This window comes from Neltuma alba, unplaced genomic scaffold (assembly GCF_004799145.2).
Source record: "Neltuma alba isolate B1F8T4 unplaced genomic scaffold, ASM479914v2 tig00013694_pilon, whole genome shotgun sequence".
In the NCBI taxonomy this organism is placed as follows: domain Eukaryota; kingdom Viridiplantae; phylum Streptophyta; class Magnoliopsida; order Fabales; family Fabaceae; genus Neltuma; species Neltuma alba.
This window is the reverse complement of record NW_021637858.1, coordinates 5,913-22,414: the sequence shown is the minus strand read 5'-3', so window position 1 is coordinate 22,414 and position 16,502 is coordinate 5,913. Positions and strand designations below refer to the sequence as shown.

Sequence of the window (16,502 nt, the reverse complement as noted above, 5' to 3'; positions counted from 1 at the left end):
GAGTGGGGCAAATGGCGCATCAGAGGTTTAACTTTCCTACCTGACATCTTCTGGGATGGTTCTATCACCATTAGTATTAGTAATTGGCAATAGCCCATAATTCCACCTATCTTTATCATATAATTATGCAAACGACAAAGAAAATGACAATATTGCTTTATCAACAATCTCATACCCCAATATAAAACACGGCACAAAAATTGGAATTTAGCATCTATTGAGAAATACTAGCCATTAGATTGTGATGTAACGATATTTAGAGAGGAGTTACAAATTTAGTTTAAAAGATAATAAACAAACATCTTTGTTGTAACTCTTCCTTCAGCATTGTTAGATCACACTCGGATGCTTAATAACTTCCAATTGAGGCTCAATTGAGAAGATCCAAATCCCACAAAAATTACATCTAAAAAGGAAAAATAATCGCTCACAGGAACAAGACCTTTCTTTTTTGGGGAAAAATAGAGTTAACTACGATGCAATACTGATATTAATAGAATATTCGTTCTCATAGATATATGCATGCATGTACTAATTTTCTCCAATTACAATTTGGTCCCGGTTTATGATTTCTATATGTTTGGCTGCGATGAATTTCGAATACACTTCTAAAGTAAAATAATGTTAAAATATTTCTATTTTTTCATATTCTTAGCATTTTGTTGTGGTTCAATTTAAATTTTCGTTTCGTATGGACCACTAACTAATTTGGTAAATTATGTGGAGTCAGGAGTAAGAGGGTGACTACTATGCATGGAATGGGCCTATTGTGTTGCGTGATTTGTTTATTTATCTGAAATTAAAGTAGATATATACTGCGCCTACACAATATTCATTACTTATATTATTATTTTTGAAAAAATTAATTTTTTTGGCCTTTTAAATTTTAACCCATCTTTTAAGTATAACTCAATACAACACAGTTTTAAATTTTTAATTTGATTAAAAATCAGTCTTTCAACTTTTAATTCAGTTAAAATTTGCTCCCTCGTCTTTTCCTATTCCTGTTGAATAAATTTGCTACCAAACATGCCTATCCGCCACAAAGGTTCGATCGAATTGCCGAAATCGCCCTCACAAGATATCGCAAATACCACTTTAACCACTACTATTGCATCCTCCCCATCTTTGATCTTTCAAGCATTGCTCCTAAGAAATGGCTCTGAGAAGTTGCTTCAGCTCGTTGACGGAGCAGCTTCTGCCCTGCAATATTCATGCTTCTTCTGTATCGCAAATCATATGAATCTCGGAAAAGCATGAAGTGACAACAGTCTAACGCAAGAGGAAGCTCGAGCTCTATGCTGTGATGTGAGTATGTGACGCTTCACAAACAGTTCTTTTTTTAAAAAAAAAAATCAGAACTAGACTAATTAATTTAAAAATATTAAAAAAATTAATTAAATTAGTTATTAACAAATCTACGTTGTTCTATAGAATAGAACAATATTTGTTTGAAATTTTTTTATGTGTATTATGTTGAGTTTTTCAACCAAACATATGTTATTAACATGTCCTTTTTCTTTCATATGAGTTTATAATTTAGTAAAAATATCTTAAAAATAGTACTAATAATTAGGTGCGATTTAAGAACTTGATATAATGATATAGAAAATTTATAAATATTGTTTGAATATAATATTCATTATAATCATATGCATTGTTAAAACTTTCTTATGGAATTATGAAAACCCCTTGCTATTTGCCATATATACTTCCGTAAAAAAATTATAAATTTAAAAATGAAGAGGTGTCATATTTAATATGAAGGTAAATTCCTTCTCTAGTTTCTTAGCACGCATTATATGATGAGATATTGAGTTACATAACATATTGAATGACATATTTATGGTTGTTCGATGATTAAAAAAAGAAAGAATGAATAAAATTATCGGAAATCAACGAAATTAGGAAAAAAATCCATTAAGTATTGATTAAACTATTTTTTTCATCTTTACATATTATCTTTTTATATAAAAATATATAAATTTAATCATGATAGGCGTAACCATGTCTAAACTAAAATTAAACTAATGAACTTTCAATCAATGTCCAGGTAAATTCAATAATTAATCCAATTTTAAAAGGGCCCCTCCTTTATTTGGTCAACTAATAACAGTCAAACATGTGGAAATCTCCACTTGCAAACAACCAAGAAAAGTCTCTCTCGCAGCATATGCATACATATATATAATATAATGCCAGAATTGCTAGATTAGAAAGGGCAGCAAAGAGCACATCTGAAACCACCTTAAAGTGCCGTCATGTCACGATTTAAAATTGGCACCTTCTTTGAAACCTTTCACATACTCCTCCGGTTCTAAATATAAGACCCTTATACACACTAATATAAGGGTCTTACATTTAGGACCGGAGGAGTATAAAATTATGCTTTTTGATTGAGAAGTGTAGACTTTGTCCTACTTCTTACATATCCAAATCCCAAAAGATCCCACATAACCAGACTTGTGATCCGCTTGCTTAAGTGCCGAACACAGAGTCTGGCTTCAGAGAGTGGAAACAAGGAGAAGATGAGTGGAGGAGCTACAATGGATTCAGGAGAGAAGAGACTCAACGAGCTTGGTTATAAGCAAGAACTCAGACGTGAAATGGTATCATCTTCATCTTCCTGTTGTTCGATTTCTGGGAAATGAGTTATAGTCTGTATCTTTTGTTTGTTTGTTTGTGCAGACTATGTTCAAAACTCTGGCAATATCGTTCTCAACGGTGACCCTTTTCACTGGAATCACTCCTCTCTATGGTTCTAGCCTGCAATATGCAGGCCCTGCAACTCTTGTTTGGGGCTGGATCGTGGTTTCTTTCTTCACCTGGTTCGTTGGAATCGCCATGGCTGAAATATGTTCTTCCTTCCCGGTTTGTGTCTTCTCACAAAGTGGACCTTCCTGTATTGAATCTTCAATTGTTCTCTTCTTTCTGTAACCACTTTAAATATTAAACTAATACTTAAGTTTGGTTTATGAGAGGTAGACTTTGCGGTGGTCACGAGTTGATCATCATTTAACTGTGAAAAAGACACCAGATCAATATGTGTCTGGTATAAATCCTGAACTGAATCAACGTTATTTCAACAAGTAAAATATATCTTGCTCATTACTAAATAAACCCAAGTTTGTTTGAAGAAACATTTTTCTCTCTATGCTACCTTTCTCCAAATGCGTTATATGCATCCATTTTTCTCAAACATGTTACAATTTACATACTCTTGATTCATGAATGAATTTATCGCTTGATCTTTGACGAACTAGAACAGCTTAAGAATTTATTCATTGAACTAACTTTCACGTTCATTTCCACGAAATAGACAACTGGTTCGCTGTACTTCTGGGCTGCACATTTAGCAGGACCCAAATGGGGACCATTTGCCTCATGGTGCTGTGCTTGGCTTGAAACCATAGGGCTTATTGCTGGGATTGGAACTCAGGTATTCTTTAGTTTTTTGCCTTTTGATGAAATTTCTGGACAGGAGTCTTGCTTCTTGTTTATATATTAACTCTTTTAATTCATATGGAGGAAAATTGAAAAGGCATATGCAGGATCACAAACCTTGCAGAGTATAATCCTACTTTGCACAGGCACAAACAAAGGTGGAGGTTACTTCGCTCCAAAATGGCTTTTCTTGTGTATGTACATTGGCCTCACTGTTATATGGGCAGCTCTGAACACATTTGCATTAAAAGTTATTGCCTTGATCGACATCATTTCAATATGGTGGCAGGTACTATACTCTTCCACTAACCAGATATGTAGGAGCAAAGCCCATACTGATATGTAGGACCTACTCATATTCTATTCTCTCTCAATTTTCTTTGAAAGAGATAAGGTCTCCAAGTTTAAAGCATTCATATGTATGTAGTTCTGTCATCTGACAAAAAATTGAGGCTTATTTTTGTGTCATACAACTTCAAAGATGAGAAGATAGGATAAGAAAAGCACATATTCTGTGGCAGGTGATAGGTGGGACAGTGATAGTCATAATGTTGCCAATGGTGGCACTAACTAGGAAATCTGCTTCTTATGTGTTCACACATTTTGAAGTGGGATCAGAATCAACAGGAGTATCAAGCAAGCCTTATGCAGTGATTATGTCATTCCTGGTGAGTCAGTATTCTCTATATGGATATGATGCTGCAGCACACCTTACTGAAGAAACCAAAGGAGCAGATAAGAATGGACCTATTGCAATTCTGGGCAGCATTGGGATCATTTGTGTGTTTGGATGGGCCTATATTTTGGCCCTCATGTTTAGCATTCAGGTAAACGTATTAGTGGTCTATGACATTTTCATATCAGTAGACTAAACACCTTTAGAATATGAAATAAATATAATAACCACACGATGAAAACTAGATTAGACTATTTTACTCTGCTGAAAGATCAATAAATCATTAGTTCGATCACAGTTTTAGACTACATTAACCAAAAAGTTTATTGTTCCAATTCTATAAAACTTGATATACCAAAGGTTAGCTTCAATCTAAATGGGAAACACACAATAGTAACATTAGTTGTTACCAAACTCTTCAGGATTTTGGTTATCTTTATGATCCAACCAACGAGACAGCAGGAGCATTTGTGCCAGCACAAATACTGTATGATGCATTTCATGGAAGATATGGCAATTCCACAGGAGCAATCATTTTACTATTTGTCATATGGGGCTCATTCTTCTTTGGTGGGCTTTCAATCACCACTAGTGCAGCCAGAGTGGTATGTAATTATGTGCATTATCCTCTCCTATCTGTAATTAGATTCAGGGGAAAAGTGAGATCTCAGGTTTTCACAATAATTACTTCAATTTTTCTTCTTTTCAGGTTTATGCTCTGTCAAGAGACAAGGGTGTTCCATTTTCAAATCTATGGAGAAAGCTACACCCAAAGAACAAAGTTCCGGCGAACGCCGTGTGGCTCTGTGCAGCAATCTGCATTCTTCTGGGAATCCCAATTCTGAAAGTGAATGTAGTCTTTACTGCCATAACTTCAATATGTACTGTAGGATGGGTTGGGCTGGTGGGTATGCAGTTCCAATACTCTCAAGAATGGTTATGTCTGAGAAGAACTTCAAGCCAGGGCCATTTTACTTAGGCAGAGCAAGAAGACCAATTTGCTTAACAGCATTTCTGTGGATTTGTTACACTTGTTCTGTTTTCCTCTTGCCCACTTTGTATCCTGTTACATGGGAAACTTTCAACTATGCACCTGTTGCTTTAGGGGTGGGTTTGGGTCTAATATTGCTTTGGTGGCTGTTGGATGCAAGAAAATGGTTCAAGGGACCTGTTAGGAATATTGATGTTCAGAATGGTAAGGTCTAATAATTCTTCTGAACAAGTCTATCAAGGTTAGCTGATGGAATATACTTTAATTATAAGCTCTTCATTAACACACACACACACACACACTCTCTTTCTTGTCGCGATTAATTATATGCTCTTCATTAATACTCCCTCCGTTCCTTATTATAAGAGACAAATAACCAAAGTATATTGATCAAAAAAACAGTTAAAATTAGTTAAGAACAATTAATATATAAAAAGTATAATTTTTTTCCAAAAATGCCCTCATTAATAAGGAGAGAGAACATGAGAGAGAACAATTAAATTATTAAAAGAAAGAGAAGTGAGAGGGAGAGAGAGTGTAAGTTGGAGATAATAAATATGAGTAAAATAGTAAATCAACACAAAAAAGTAGAGACAACTTGTAAGTGTCTCTTATATATAGGAACATGCCATAAGCATCAAATGTCTCTTATAATATGGAACGGAGGCAGTACTTTCCTGTCACCATCTCTGTTTCTGACTTATAATTTGTAAGGTCAATTTTGTAATCCTCATTTACACCACTATCAATAGAAATTGCCGGTGGCATACGTGACAGTAGCACCAAGCACCTCTCAGAGAGAGAAAGGTTATACATATGTGGGAAGAATATAAATATGAATGTGTGAATGAATTTGCAATTGTTCTTTAGAAAAATATTGATAAAAATTTTAAGGTGGAATGCAAGTATTGATTATTTTCAATAAAAAAATCTACTTAACTAAAATATATTGGCATGTTCATCGTAAATTTTAATATAAGTGCAAACATGATATAGTTAGTTATATGTATCATACTTATGTAGGTATATATTTGTAATAATTAATTTGGCTTGTTTAAGTTTTTAAGCAAATCTACTTCAAAACTTTTTGAAAAAATTTCACAAAAAAAACCTTAAAATTAGTATTTTTCAATTCAAGCACCTAATACTTCAAAATGATAGAGAATAGAGTAATCTTAAATTGTAATTTTAAAATTGAAAAAATGACAAAAATGCCCATTTGCTAATCTCATTAAAAAACTTGTTGTTAATCTCAAATCGAGACTTGTAATTTCACAATCAGTACTTATTATTCTTAGATGAATTTTTATCATGATTCACATGTTATGTATCAAGAAAAAATGTGTTGTTAATCCCAAATTGAAATTTGTTATTTTACAATCAAAACTTGTTAATAAAGGGACATTTTTGTCATTTTTCTTAAATTTCGAATTTTCAATTTGGATTTACTTAAAAAATACTAATTTTAAGGTTCTTTTGCTGGAATTTTTTTTCAAACTTTTTTCATATATAATTTAAAGAGAAATCTTAAGCTGTAATTTTAATATTGAGGATCATTTTTTTAATAAAAAATTTTGAATTTAATATTATATGATTGAATCATTAATCATTGAAGTTAATGTTATATGATTGAGTTATTAATTGCTCAACAAATTTTGATTTTACGAAAATCTCAGCACAAATACCTCGGAAAAAAATTCTACGAGAAATAGATTAGTGATAAGTCATGAAATAAAAGCCTTGAATTAGAGCAAGCAGTTCTATCATACGCATAACTAAAATTACAAATTCCACGTGACAAATTAAGGAACGACTTCTCCGTCCAGAAAGCGAGTAAAAGTATTAGGAAATGTCCGAACCTTTGAATTCAACTCCCTCACCTCTCTTAATTCCTCTACCCATAAACTGTAACTTGAGTTCTTTGCTAGAACGTCCTCGGATACAGCCTTACTTTCAATAAGTTCCACTGCATACTTCTCAAACTTCTCTATATTCTGCCACAACAAAACCTGTTTGTTCACGTCCCGTTCGCTTCTCACTCTACTCAACCAGTCCCTTGCTTCTTCAACCTTTGCCCAAAAGCACGAGTCTTGAGTCAAGCCCGCAAATTTTGTCCTCTCTTTAGTTTCTTCCATGGTAGCCTCTTTTTCCATCCACCACCTATCAAAGATCTTGTATCTCCTATCTCTTCCACGCTCTAGGTAATGGCCGTTTGTTTTGTGCTTCTCCTTCCCGTAATACTCTGCAATATCCAATGGCTCTACCAGGAGCTGGTAGGAGTGAGAGGCATTGACCCATTTTGCTCGCTTGTTAAAATCACGAGGCAGTTCATTGTTTTCCAACATTTCAATGACGTTGTTCCAGAACCTGGCTAGTTTGTGACGGTTCATGTTGACTTTCATATCTCTTTTTGCGGTTGTGGAGCCCCTTCGCTTGAAGGAGTCGTAGTACCCCAGTTCATCATCTGACTTATCACACCATGCTTTGTACCACTCTATTTCAGCCCTGTATGGTACAAACTTGGACAATGTAACAGCTAAGTTAGCAGCATTCAGAGTTGGTGTACGACCCTTTCTTCTGGCCGAACTTAGGCATTGCCTGAAAGGTGAAGCAGCTGGATCCTGCAGGTTCCATGAAACGTAATTTGCTAAGTAAAATCACCTTCTTCTATTAGAATCAATGAATCATGTTTATCTGATATGGGTGAAAACAAAATGAAGATACAATCTGTATTTACCCGGCTTGTAATTCCAGAGGATTGAAGGGCCAATTCTAGCCCTGCTTCATAGCTTGAGTCAGGGACATTCACCTGCATGGAGTTTCTCTGGTTCAACGATTGCTGAGACAGTTTATTTACATAATCTCCATACTTCAAGTGGTCCTTGATACAAGAAGCTGGGGAACTTGTTGCCAACATCAGATGCATCATCTTTATGACTGTGGCTGTTCCATCCACACACACTGCTCCTTCGTCAGAAACAAAAAAGTAGCTTCCAAACGGGTGAAACAAGACTGGCAAAGTCCTTTCTCCATCTTGTGATGCTGCATTGTCCAAGTAAGCCATTACAAATGTGAAAATATCAGCTTTTTCTTGGTCAGAGATTTGAGCCCCAAAGTTGCCCAAGTGAGGAGAAGTCATGCAGAATTGCCAAAACTGAAGCAGGGAATATATCTGAGTAGTGAGAGGGATTATAGGAGCAAAAAGCAGCCTAGGCATAATGTCATGCTTTGATACCACGTGACAGAAGTTGCCACCCCATCTTTCTTTGAGAATGGCTTTGGAAAGAGACTCGTTACCCAGTAGTGGGGAACCATAGGTTATGCATAAGACTGACATGGAGGAGGAGATGGATTGGAGGTAAGACAAAAGCCAAATAGTACAAAGAGAGGCGATGGCTCCTCCAAGAGAGTGACCAGTGATGATGATTGACTTGGTATTGGGATTCCCCATGATTGCCATCATCTGAAAAGGATGATTTCAACAGTTAGGAATGTGAATTCAGAGCAGAGAGATTCAGGAACAGTTCACACAAATGAACCTATATGAAATAGTAGTAGTAAAGTTGATAATATAATTTATGAGTTACAGTAGATTTGCCTGTTCAGGTCAAAAAATCTTAGTCCCGGCAAAGTTAGTATACGACGTTCTTTCTTCCTTTCATTCAAGTTGTTTGTTTTTGAATCGAAGACCGCTTTGAATTTGGAAAGTTGATCATGAAGCGTCTGAAATTAAGGTCTCATTTCAGGTCATGAGATTGGCGAATGGGGCACGGCTTTTTCCTCTTCTCACAGCTCAATCATTTGAGGCTTGCTCCCAAAACATTGAACAGCGAAGAACGTGTAAGGGAGAACAAGCAAGTCAAAAGCCTCCTTATTTGACCCGATAAATCAAATCACTTTAACAAGGTGGCTAAGTCTAAACAACGGGTACTATTGTATGCTAAACTGGAATTTAACTGACAAATCACTAGAACATCATTCGAGTAGTTTCCACTCGTATGAATCATTATCAACATATTTTCACTGTTAGGCGGGACCAATATGTACAGAACGTGAAAATTAAATCAAGTTCATAGCTTGTAAATAATATAGCTCTCTTTATTTCACCGAAAAAAAAATAATATAGCTCTCTAAAGAGTTATAATTCATATTAATATTAATGTTTTGCCATTATTTATATTAATATTAAATTATTCATTTTGTTTTGGATTTGATGGAGGGTCTCTTGGACAATACATAGGGGTGTAAGAAATTGCTAAATAAAAAACTAATATTGGAAGAAATGAACTATGAGAGAGTAAGTACTAAAAATAAACTAACCTCACTTGTCCATCAAAAAAATACATAAAACAGAAGTTACGCAAAATTACAATCAGATCCTAAGGAAGAGATTTAATTACCTTAAAAAACAAGTTACAGAATAGAAAATAACAACAGGTTCGGGTTAGTCACTTGTGATTGGAACTTTTTAGTAATTAAATTTCTTTCTTGGGACCTTTTTATAATTTTTTCTTAAAGTTATTGAACATGAGGAAAAAGTATCAAGCCTTTAATAAAAAAGGAATATAAAAGTAATTTGATGATGCACCATGGATGCTTTAATTTCAATTTTATTGACCAAGAACAGTTGAAAATTGATGCTTGCCTTGTTCTTTTGGGGGGGGGGGGGGGGAAAGATGCTTGCCTTTATCAATTATTTAGAGCATTATCTCTTTGATGATGCAAGCAGAGAGAATGATGAAGTAAAAGTTTGATCTATAGTTTCTAATTGGAAAATTAGACCCTTTCGTGGTATGGGTAGCAAGTTTTAGGCACTAATAAAGGAAGAATGGTAGGTGGCCATTGACCGAAAGTGATGGTCTTGTGTCCATATATATATATATATACTCCTCCGGTCCTAATTATAAGACCCAATTGACTTATTTGAGGAGATTAAGGAAGTAAGTTAAGTTGGTTATTTATAATAAATAAGTGTTGTCATTCCTAAAATATCCTTGCTAATTAAGTATATTGGCTAAAATTATCATTATTAGAAGGATTATCTTGGAAAAAAAATGCATAAATATAAGAGACAAAATGGATTGGGTCTTATAATTAGGACCAAATAAAAAGTCAAATTGAGTCTTATAATAAGGACCGGAGGAGTATATATATATATATATATATATATATATATATATGGGCCAGAGTCTTGTGTCCATATATGAGACCGGAGAAAAGAGATGAGGTTGTTGTGTGGTGGGTTTTGCAAGAATTAGTCATCTTTGCTTCTTCTAGTTTCGATATCATAAGAACACATCCCTATATTTCCAATGAACAAGTGTGTAAAAGATACTTTTGGGTTGACGTCTCAACCGCCATTCAAAGTCATTCCTTCAGGTCTTCACAAACTTGGCCGAAAAATATAATCAGTAATGTGATTTTATATTATTTTAATATCTAAGGATGCAAGTTTACACGCGGAGCTCCGGATGGTTAATACTGACTAATTGACTAATTTAAATAAATTTAAAAAAATTAATTAAATTAGTTATTTGTAATAAATAAATGTTATCTCTTCTAAAATAACATTGATAATTAACTGTCATTTGATTAGACATTTAACATATACAATTACTTTAAGAATTACCTTAAAAACATATAAAAGATAAAATGAATCATAGTCTTATATTTACAATTAAATTAAAAGTTAAACTAGAGCTATACACTCTGTACTGTAAGTCGTTAGTGCTTGGCTTTCATTTCGATAAGAACGATTTGTTGGAATAATCATTTTATTCCAGACCAGCTTTTTTCCCCCCTCTTTTTGTTTTGGATATATCACTTTCACTGGCACTAACACACAAAACACGTACACACTGAGAAATTTGTTGGAAAGTGAAAGGCACTACCCCGGTGAGTGGGGCAAATGGCGCATCAGAGGTTTAACTTTCCTACCTGACATCTTCTGGGATGGTTCTATCACCATTAGTATTAGTAATTAGCAATAGCCCATAATTCCACCTATCTTTATCATATAATTATGCAAACGACAAAGAAAATGACAATATTGCTTTATCAACAATCTCATACCCCAATATAAACACGGCACAAAAATTGGAATTTAGCATCTATTGAGAAATATTAGCCATTAGATTGTGATGTAACGATATTTAGAGAGGAGTTACAAATTTAGTTTAAAAGATAACAAACAAATATCTTTGTTGTAACTCTTCCTTCAACATTGTTAGATCACACTCGGATGCTTAATAACTTTCAATTTAAATTTAAATTTAAATTTAAATTTAAATTTAAATTTAAATTTTTATTTTTATTTTTATTTTTCATATTCTTAGCATTTTGTTTTGTTTCAATTTAAATTTTCTTCTTGTATGAACCACTAACTAATTTGGTAAATTATGTGGAGTCAGGAGTGACAGGGTGACTCCTATGCATTGAATGCGCCTATCGTGTTACATGATTTGTTTATTTATTTGAAATTAAATTAGATATTCTTAGTATTATTTGTAAGTTATTTTTAACATGCTTCACACAGATCAGAGAAAACTTTTTAAACAAATTTTCTGAATGAAGAAGAAACCAGTGAGGGGGCTTCACCGATTTTTACTCTTTGAACACAAGCTTCCTGACCAGAAGTCGGCCGCGAGGAACTACCCCCATTTCATTGGTGTTCTAAGTTGGCGAAATAGAAGAGACATCATCAAGTAAAGAGGGGGTCGAAGATAGGGTACATGGGCTTGATCTGACCACTGTAAAATGTATCTAAAAAGACCCCAAAAAAACTCGTCGGATTAAGATAGCGTAATATACTACCTTGGATGCTTAATACTACTATAAGAATAGACTAATTTAAGTAAATTAATAAAATTTATTAAGTTAACTATTTAAAATAAATATATATTATCTTTTTTAGAATATCTTACTAATCATATATATTAATTAAAACTACCATTTAATAGAACTTTTATCATATACAACGACTACTTGAAAAAAATAAATTAACATAAGAAACAAAATAAATTAAATGTTAAACTAGTCCTTATAATAAAATAATAAAAAACACCAAAGCAATGATTCAAGACCTGTCCAAAGTTGGGACGTTATTCCTAGAAGAAGATGTTTCGATAGAAACCAAATCATGATTTCAGAAGTGATTTTACAGTTTATGAGGTAAATAAATTTATCTCGATTTGTAAAAAAGTCTTTCTCGGAAACACTTTTCAGGATATTCAAACACCCTAGAAGTCAGAAGATTAAAAAAATGGGCCAAGCCCCTTGCCGGTATATTCTTCACTCAGAAAAAGCTTTTAAAAAATCGGAGGAAGGCGAGCGTCTAAGACCAGACCAAAACAGAGAGGGAAAGAGTCCGAGGAAGAATTTCTCACAAAAAATTAAAACCATAACTTTAAAAAGTAGTTGAAGAGAGTGAGATTCTAAATTTCAACCGAGTTAAAAGTTAGTAGACTGAGTCACCCCGAATTTTACTTGAATTAGTTAAAATTTGAAACAACAAACAGTTAATTTTTCCTTATTTATTTTTATAAAAAGTTACGGGTATTCTTTCCTATTCAGATTTTTCTTTTCCGTTTTCTCGAACAATCTGATCATTGCACGATCAGATAAGCCACGCTACCGAAGAATCTAATTACCGTAATTGATGAAAATAGCAAGGCGGTGCTCTCTTGGTCTGATCGCCTTAACAGAAACAGAAATGATCGAGCAATTCGTATCAAAACAAACTTATGTGCGCATACGCGCGCGAGATAACCAAATTCAGTGATGCAAATCAAGCTCACGATGGAGTTTATGATTCAGTGATTTATGGAAGTCTGATTGAGATTGAGGCGGAGAGCGATACGCACCTGATTTTGAAACTGCTTGAAGATTGACCAGAAGAGATTGAGCATCCCCTTGTGCACCATGACGCTGTCCTCGCCTTCCTTGCTCGGATGCGACGAAAACAGAGTGACGTCGCCGACGCTAACCAAGGGCACCAACTGTCCCCAGCTCGGCCCCGAACCGCCGGCCATTTGGATGCCGGAAAAGGCAAGGTACACGGCATCCCCGATTTGCTCCGTCAGAAAACTTCCAGACGCGGCGGTGTTGGCCAAGCTGCACAATCTCCATGATTCCGGTATCAATGGCGTGGAGAGCAGGAATGCGGCGAGCATGTCGCTCGACTCAAATCTAGAAGAAGAGAGAAAATTAAACTAAACTGAATGAGAAATAGCTGATTCTTTGATAGAAATTTCCTAGTTACTGAGTAAGGAGGAACAAGTCATGTAGGAGAAGAGTGAGTACTTACGGTGAAGTTTCGGTGTCCATGTCCAAAGGAGTCTTTGACAGAGAGGAAGGGAAGGGAAGGGAAGGCAAAGGAAAGAGAATAGGAAGCTTTGAATGAAATGAAGTGAGCAATGAGAACGTTGAATAAGTCGTGCTAAAGAAGGGCTATGGATACGTAGAGAATACAATTAAGTGCCTAACTTTGTTTATCACAGTTTAATTTGGCCAAAAAACTAATGATGATTTAACCAAAGACTTGAGGGTCAATAATATAATTCTTGAAATCTTGTTCTTGATATGGTGGGGATTTGTAGAATTTATTCCACCACTTTAGTAACTATCTTAACTTTTTTTTGGCGCATGCATTTGCTTCTTTTTGTTTTTTTTTCCATTTTTTTATTTTTAGGTCCTTAACATAAGAAATACTTAATTAATTTAAGTAGATTAAAAAAATTAAATAACTTATTTAATTCTAATAAATATGAGATAACCTTTCTAAAATAAAATATTTTCATGTAAGTATTAGATTATATATTAGTTTGTACATCAAATAAGTTAGTTTTAAAAAATAATACATATCATAAATAAACTTGATTAAAATTTTACATTTAAACTTAAATTTAAGTCCCTAACTAGTTTCCACCTTCGGCACCATGATAGACTAATGGTTGATAGTTATTGAGGGAGAAATAAAGTTGAAATGATGAAAGGAAAGCTTTTTCTTCTTCGTACAACGCACAATGTATTGTCTCATTAATAATTATTCCCTAGCAATGTCACTTTTTTAAAAACAAAGACATGGCATTCATTTTTCATCTTTAAAAAGTATTTATTTTCCTAAAGCATTAATCCATTTATTATACAAATTTATCTGAATAAATGTAATATACCAGTAATGCAGTGTATCAAGTGAAAGACACTAATAACTCTTACATTTAACAATATTAAAATCTAGGTCAATTGATATATGGAATATTCTGTTATAACATGCACAAGGAGAGCTTTAGCATATTAAATGCAGGTTATTTGGTGTAATTCTGTGCTGCCAAACTAGGACAATAGATCAAAGCCAAAAATAAACATAATCATTCAACATCAGTATTTTTTTGTTATGAAAATTTTAAAATACCATGTTATTGTTAAAAACAACAAATGTCATATACTCTACTCTTATTTATAAATCACTTCTAATATGTTTCACATGGACCAATAAAAAATTTAAACTTTATTAGTTCTCATTTAAAATTTAATAATTTTTTAACTTTATTTCTATTTAATATACAGCATACCTCATAAGAACAAAGTCAACACAATAATAAATAAACAGTAAAATTAAACATTATGAAAATTTTAACGAGAGGAGTATATTATGTATTTAATTGTCTCTGAATTCAATGGCCAAAAAAATTAATTATCTCTAAGTTAATTAATAAAAAACAATGGGGAGAAAAGATGGTACAAAATTTGTGGGCATGGAATGACTTCAAATTCAAATACGCGTGAGGCATGATGTGGGATCGGCTCAGGTCATGCCGGGTCATTGTCTCTTTTATGTTATCAAATATCTCAAATAACCAATAACATTTTGCCAAATCTTTCTTTTTCAGCTTCAAAGAAAAAAGATTTCGCCAAAAAACCCAATAAGCGTTTTCACACGCCAAAAGCAAAAACCGTACAAACCGCGTTTCGTTCGGGTTCGTGTTGACTTCCTTATTTTACTAATTTATTTCACCTTGTGGAGCTCATCGTGGTCTTATTCTTTAAAAAATTTTTAATTACCACTGTTGCAAGCGTCAAATTACACACCTTTTCGTTGGTTTTCTGACACGGTCTTCAATATATAACCTAATTATTGAGTTAATTTTAATTATAAATATAATATCTATTTCTTATATTTATCAATTTTTTCTAAATTACCTCTATAGACATCCCTTCAACTATAATCAAATAGAAGAGAAAATAAGAATATTAAAAAAAATGATTATGATGTTTTAGAAAAAACATGTCATATTTTTTATAATTAACTAACTTACCTAACTTTCTTAATCCAATCAAATTATTTAAATAGATCTTATATTATGGACCGGATGAGTAACTTTGTCTAAAGATTCCTGGGATTTGCATTTTAAAACCAAAAACTACACTTTCCTTTATTTGTGTGATCTCTTAGATACTATCATAACAAACAACGCACCATTCCTTGATCTAGAAATGGGCATGATTGATATCAACCAGTGATCCTAAAAGAAATCTTTTTGTAGTTCTGTTGTTCTGTGTGCTTTTTCATCATCAAATCAGTGCAAAGCTAAAAGAACACATTATACTGTGATTAGTGGGAAGGTGGCTTGGAAAGGTGGACCTAAAGCCATCTCTTCACCCATCTAAATGGTGATTAGATAAGGGAAATCCTAGAGTCTCATAATCTTATGTTTGAATATGCTATAAAGGAGATATGGTTGGCCGGCAAAAAAAACAAAACAGAGAGATATGGTTCAATTTAAGTTTCATTAATTGGAATAATTTTGTTCAAATTATCTTCACATGAGATTTTTAGGGGGAAAAAATTAGTTAAAAGTCCCTAATTAAAAAATTAATTGTCTAAAAGTACTTGTAAAGTTGGAAATTGCGTAAAGACCCGGATACCGTCTATTTTTAGCGACTGTAACTCATATTTAGATGTATGCAATCCGTCTTAAGCTATGTACAAAATAAAAAATATCTACATTTAGCTAAAGATATGTTGTAAGAAAAATAAAACAGGCACATAGATGAATAAGCCTTGTATATTAGATGAAACAATCTGTCTATTTCTTTCCTTACATTATCATATTCTTACTACTAGATTATTAAAGTTTGATTGATTCATATGACATATGTCATCTTAACCTATAATATGTGACGTTGGATTAAAATGGCATTTTGATGCCAAAAGATAAGGAAAGAATTACCAACTTTCTTCTCTGAAAAAATAACAAGCTATTTATTTTGATAGATTTTCAAATATTAAAACCATTATAATAGTAGTCAAAATCATTATAAGAATAGTAACCTATTTATTTTTTGAAATTCAATACGTATTTTCTTGTTATGTTTTCTTTCTTTTTTTTC

General features: G+C 33.3%; 1 protein-coding gene and 1 pseudogene across 1 annotated transcript; one reads left to right on the top strand and one right to left on the bottom strand.

Annotated features, from left to right (window-relative positions):
• The first annotated feature begins 1,029 nt into the window (after positions 1 to 1,029).
• Positions 1,030 to 5,447, top strand: LOC114738829 (amino-acid permease BAT1 homolog; annotated as a pseudogene).
• Positions 5,448 to 6,833: 1,386 nt separating this feature from the next.
• LOC114738832 (lipase-like PAD4) lies at positions 6,834 to 13,541 on the bottom strand. The gene is made up of 4 exons (XM_028926889.1): positions 13,417 to 13,541; positions 12,974 to 13,298; positions 7,849 to 8,574; positions 6,834 to 7,732 (listed from the first exon to the last, which is right to left on the bottom strand). Exons 1-4 carry the CDS (start codon positions 13,434 to 13,436, stop codon positions 6,914 to 6,916), a joined length of 1,890 nt encoding a protein of 629 aa, XP_028782722.1. The 5' UTR covers positions 13,437 to 13,541; the 3' UTR covers positions 6,834 to 6,913.
• Positions 13,542 to 16,502: the final 2,961 nt, after the last annotated feature.

Excerpts from the sequence above, each read along its gene's own strand:
- LOC114738832 (XM_028926889.1), bottom strand. The coding sequence starts at position 13,436 with ATGGACACCGAAACTTCACC. Across the intron at positions 8,575-12,973 it reads TCAAGCAGTTTCAAAATCAG|ATGATGGCAATCATGGGGAA; the intron begins GTGCGTATCGCT and ends CATCCTTTTCAG. Across the intron at positions 7,733-7,848 it reads CCTCTGGAATTACAAGCCGG|GATCCAGCTGCTTCACCTTT; the intron begins GTAAATACAGAT and ends TGGAACCTGCAG.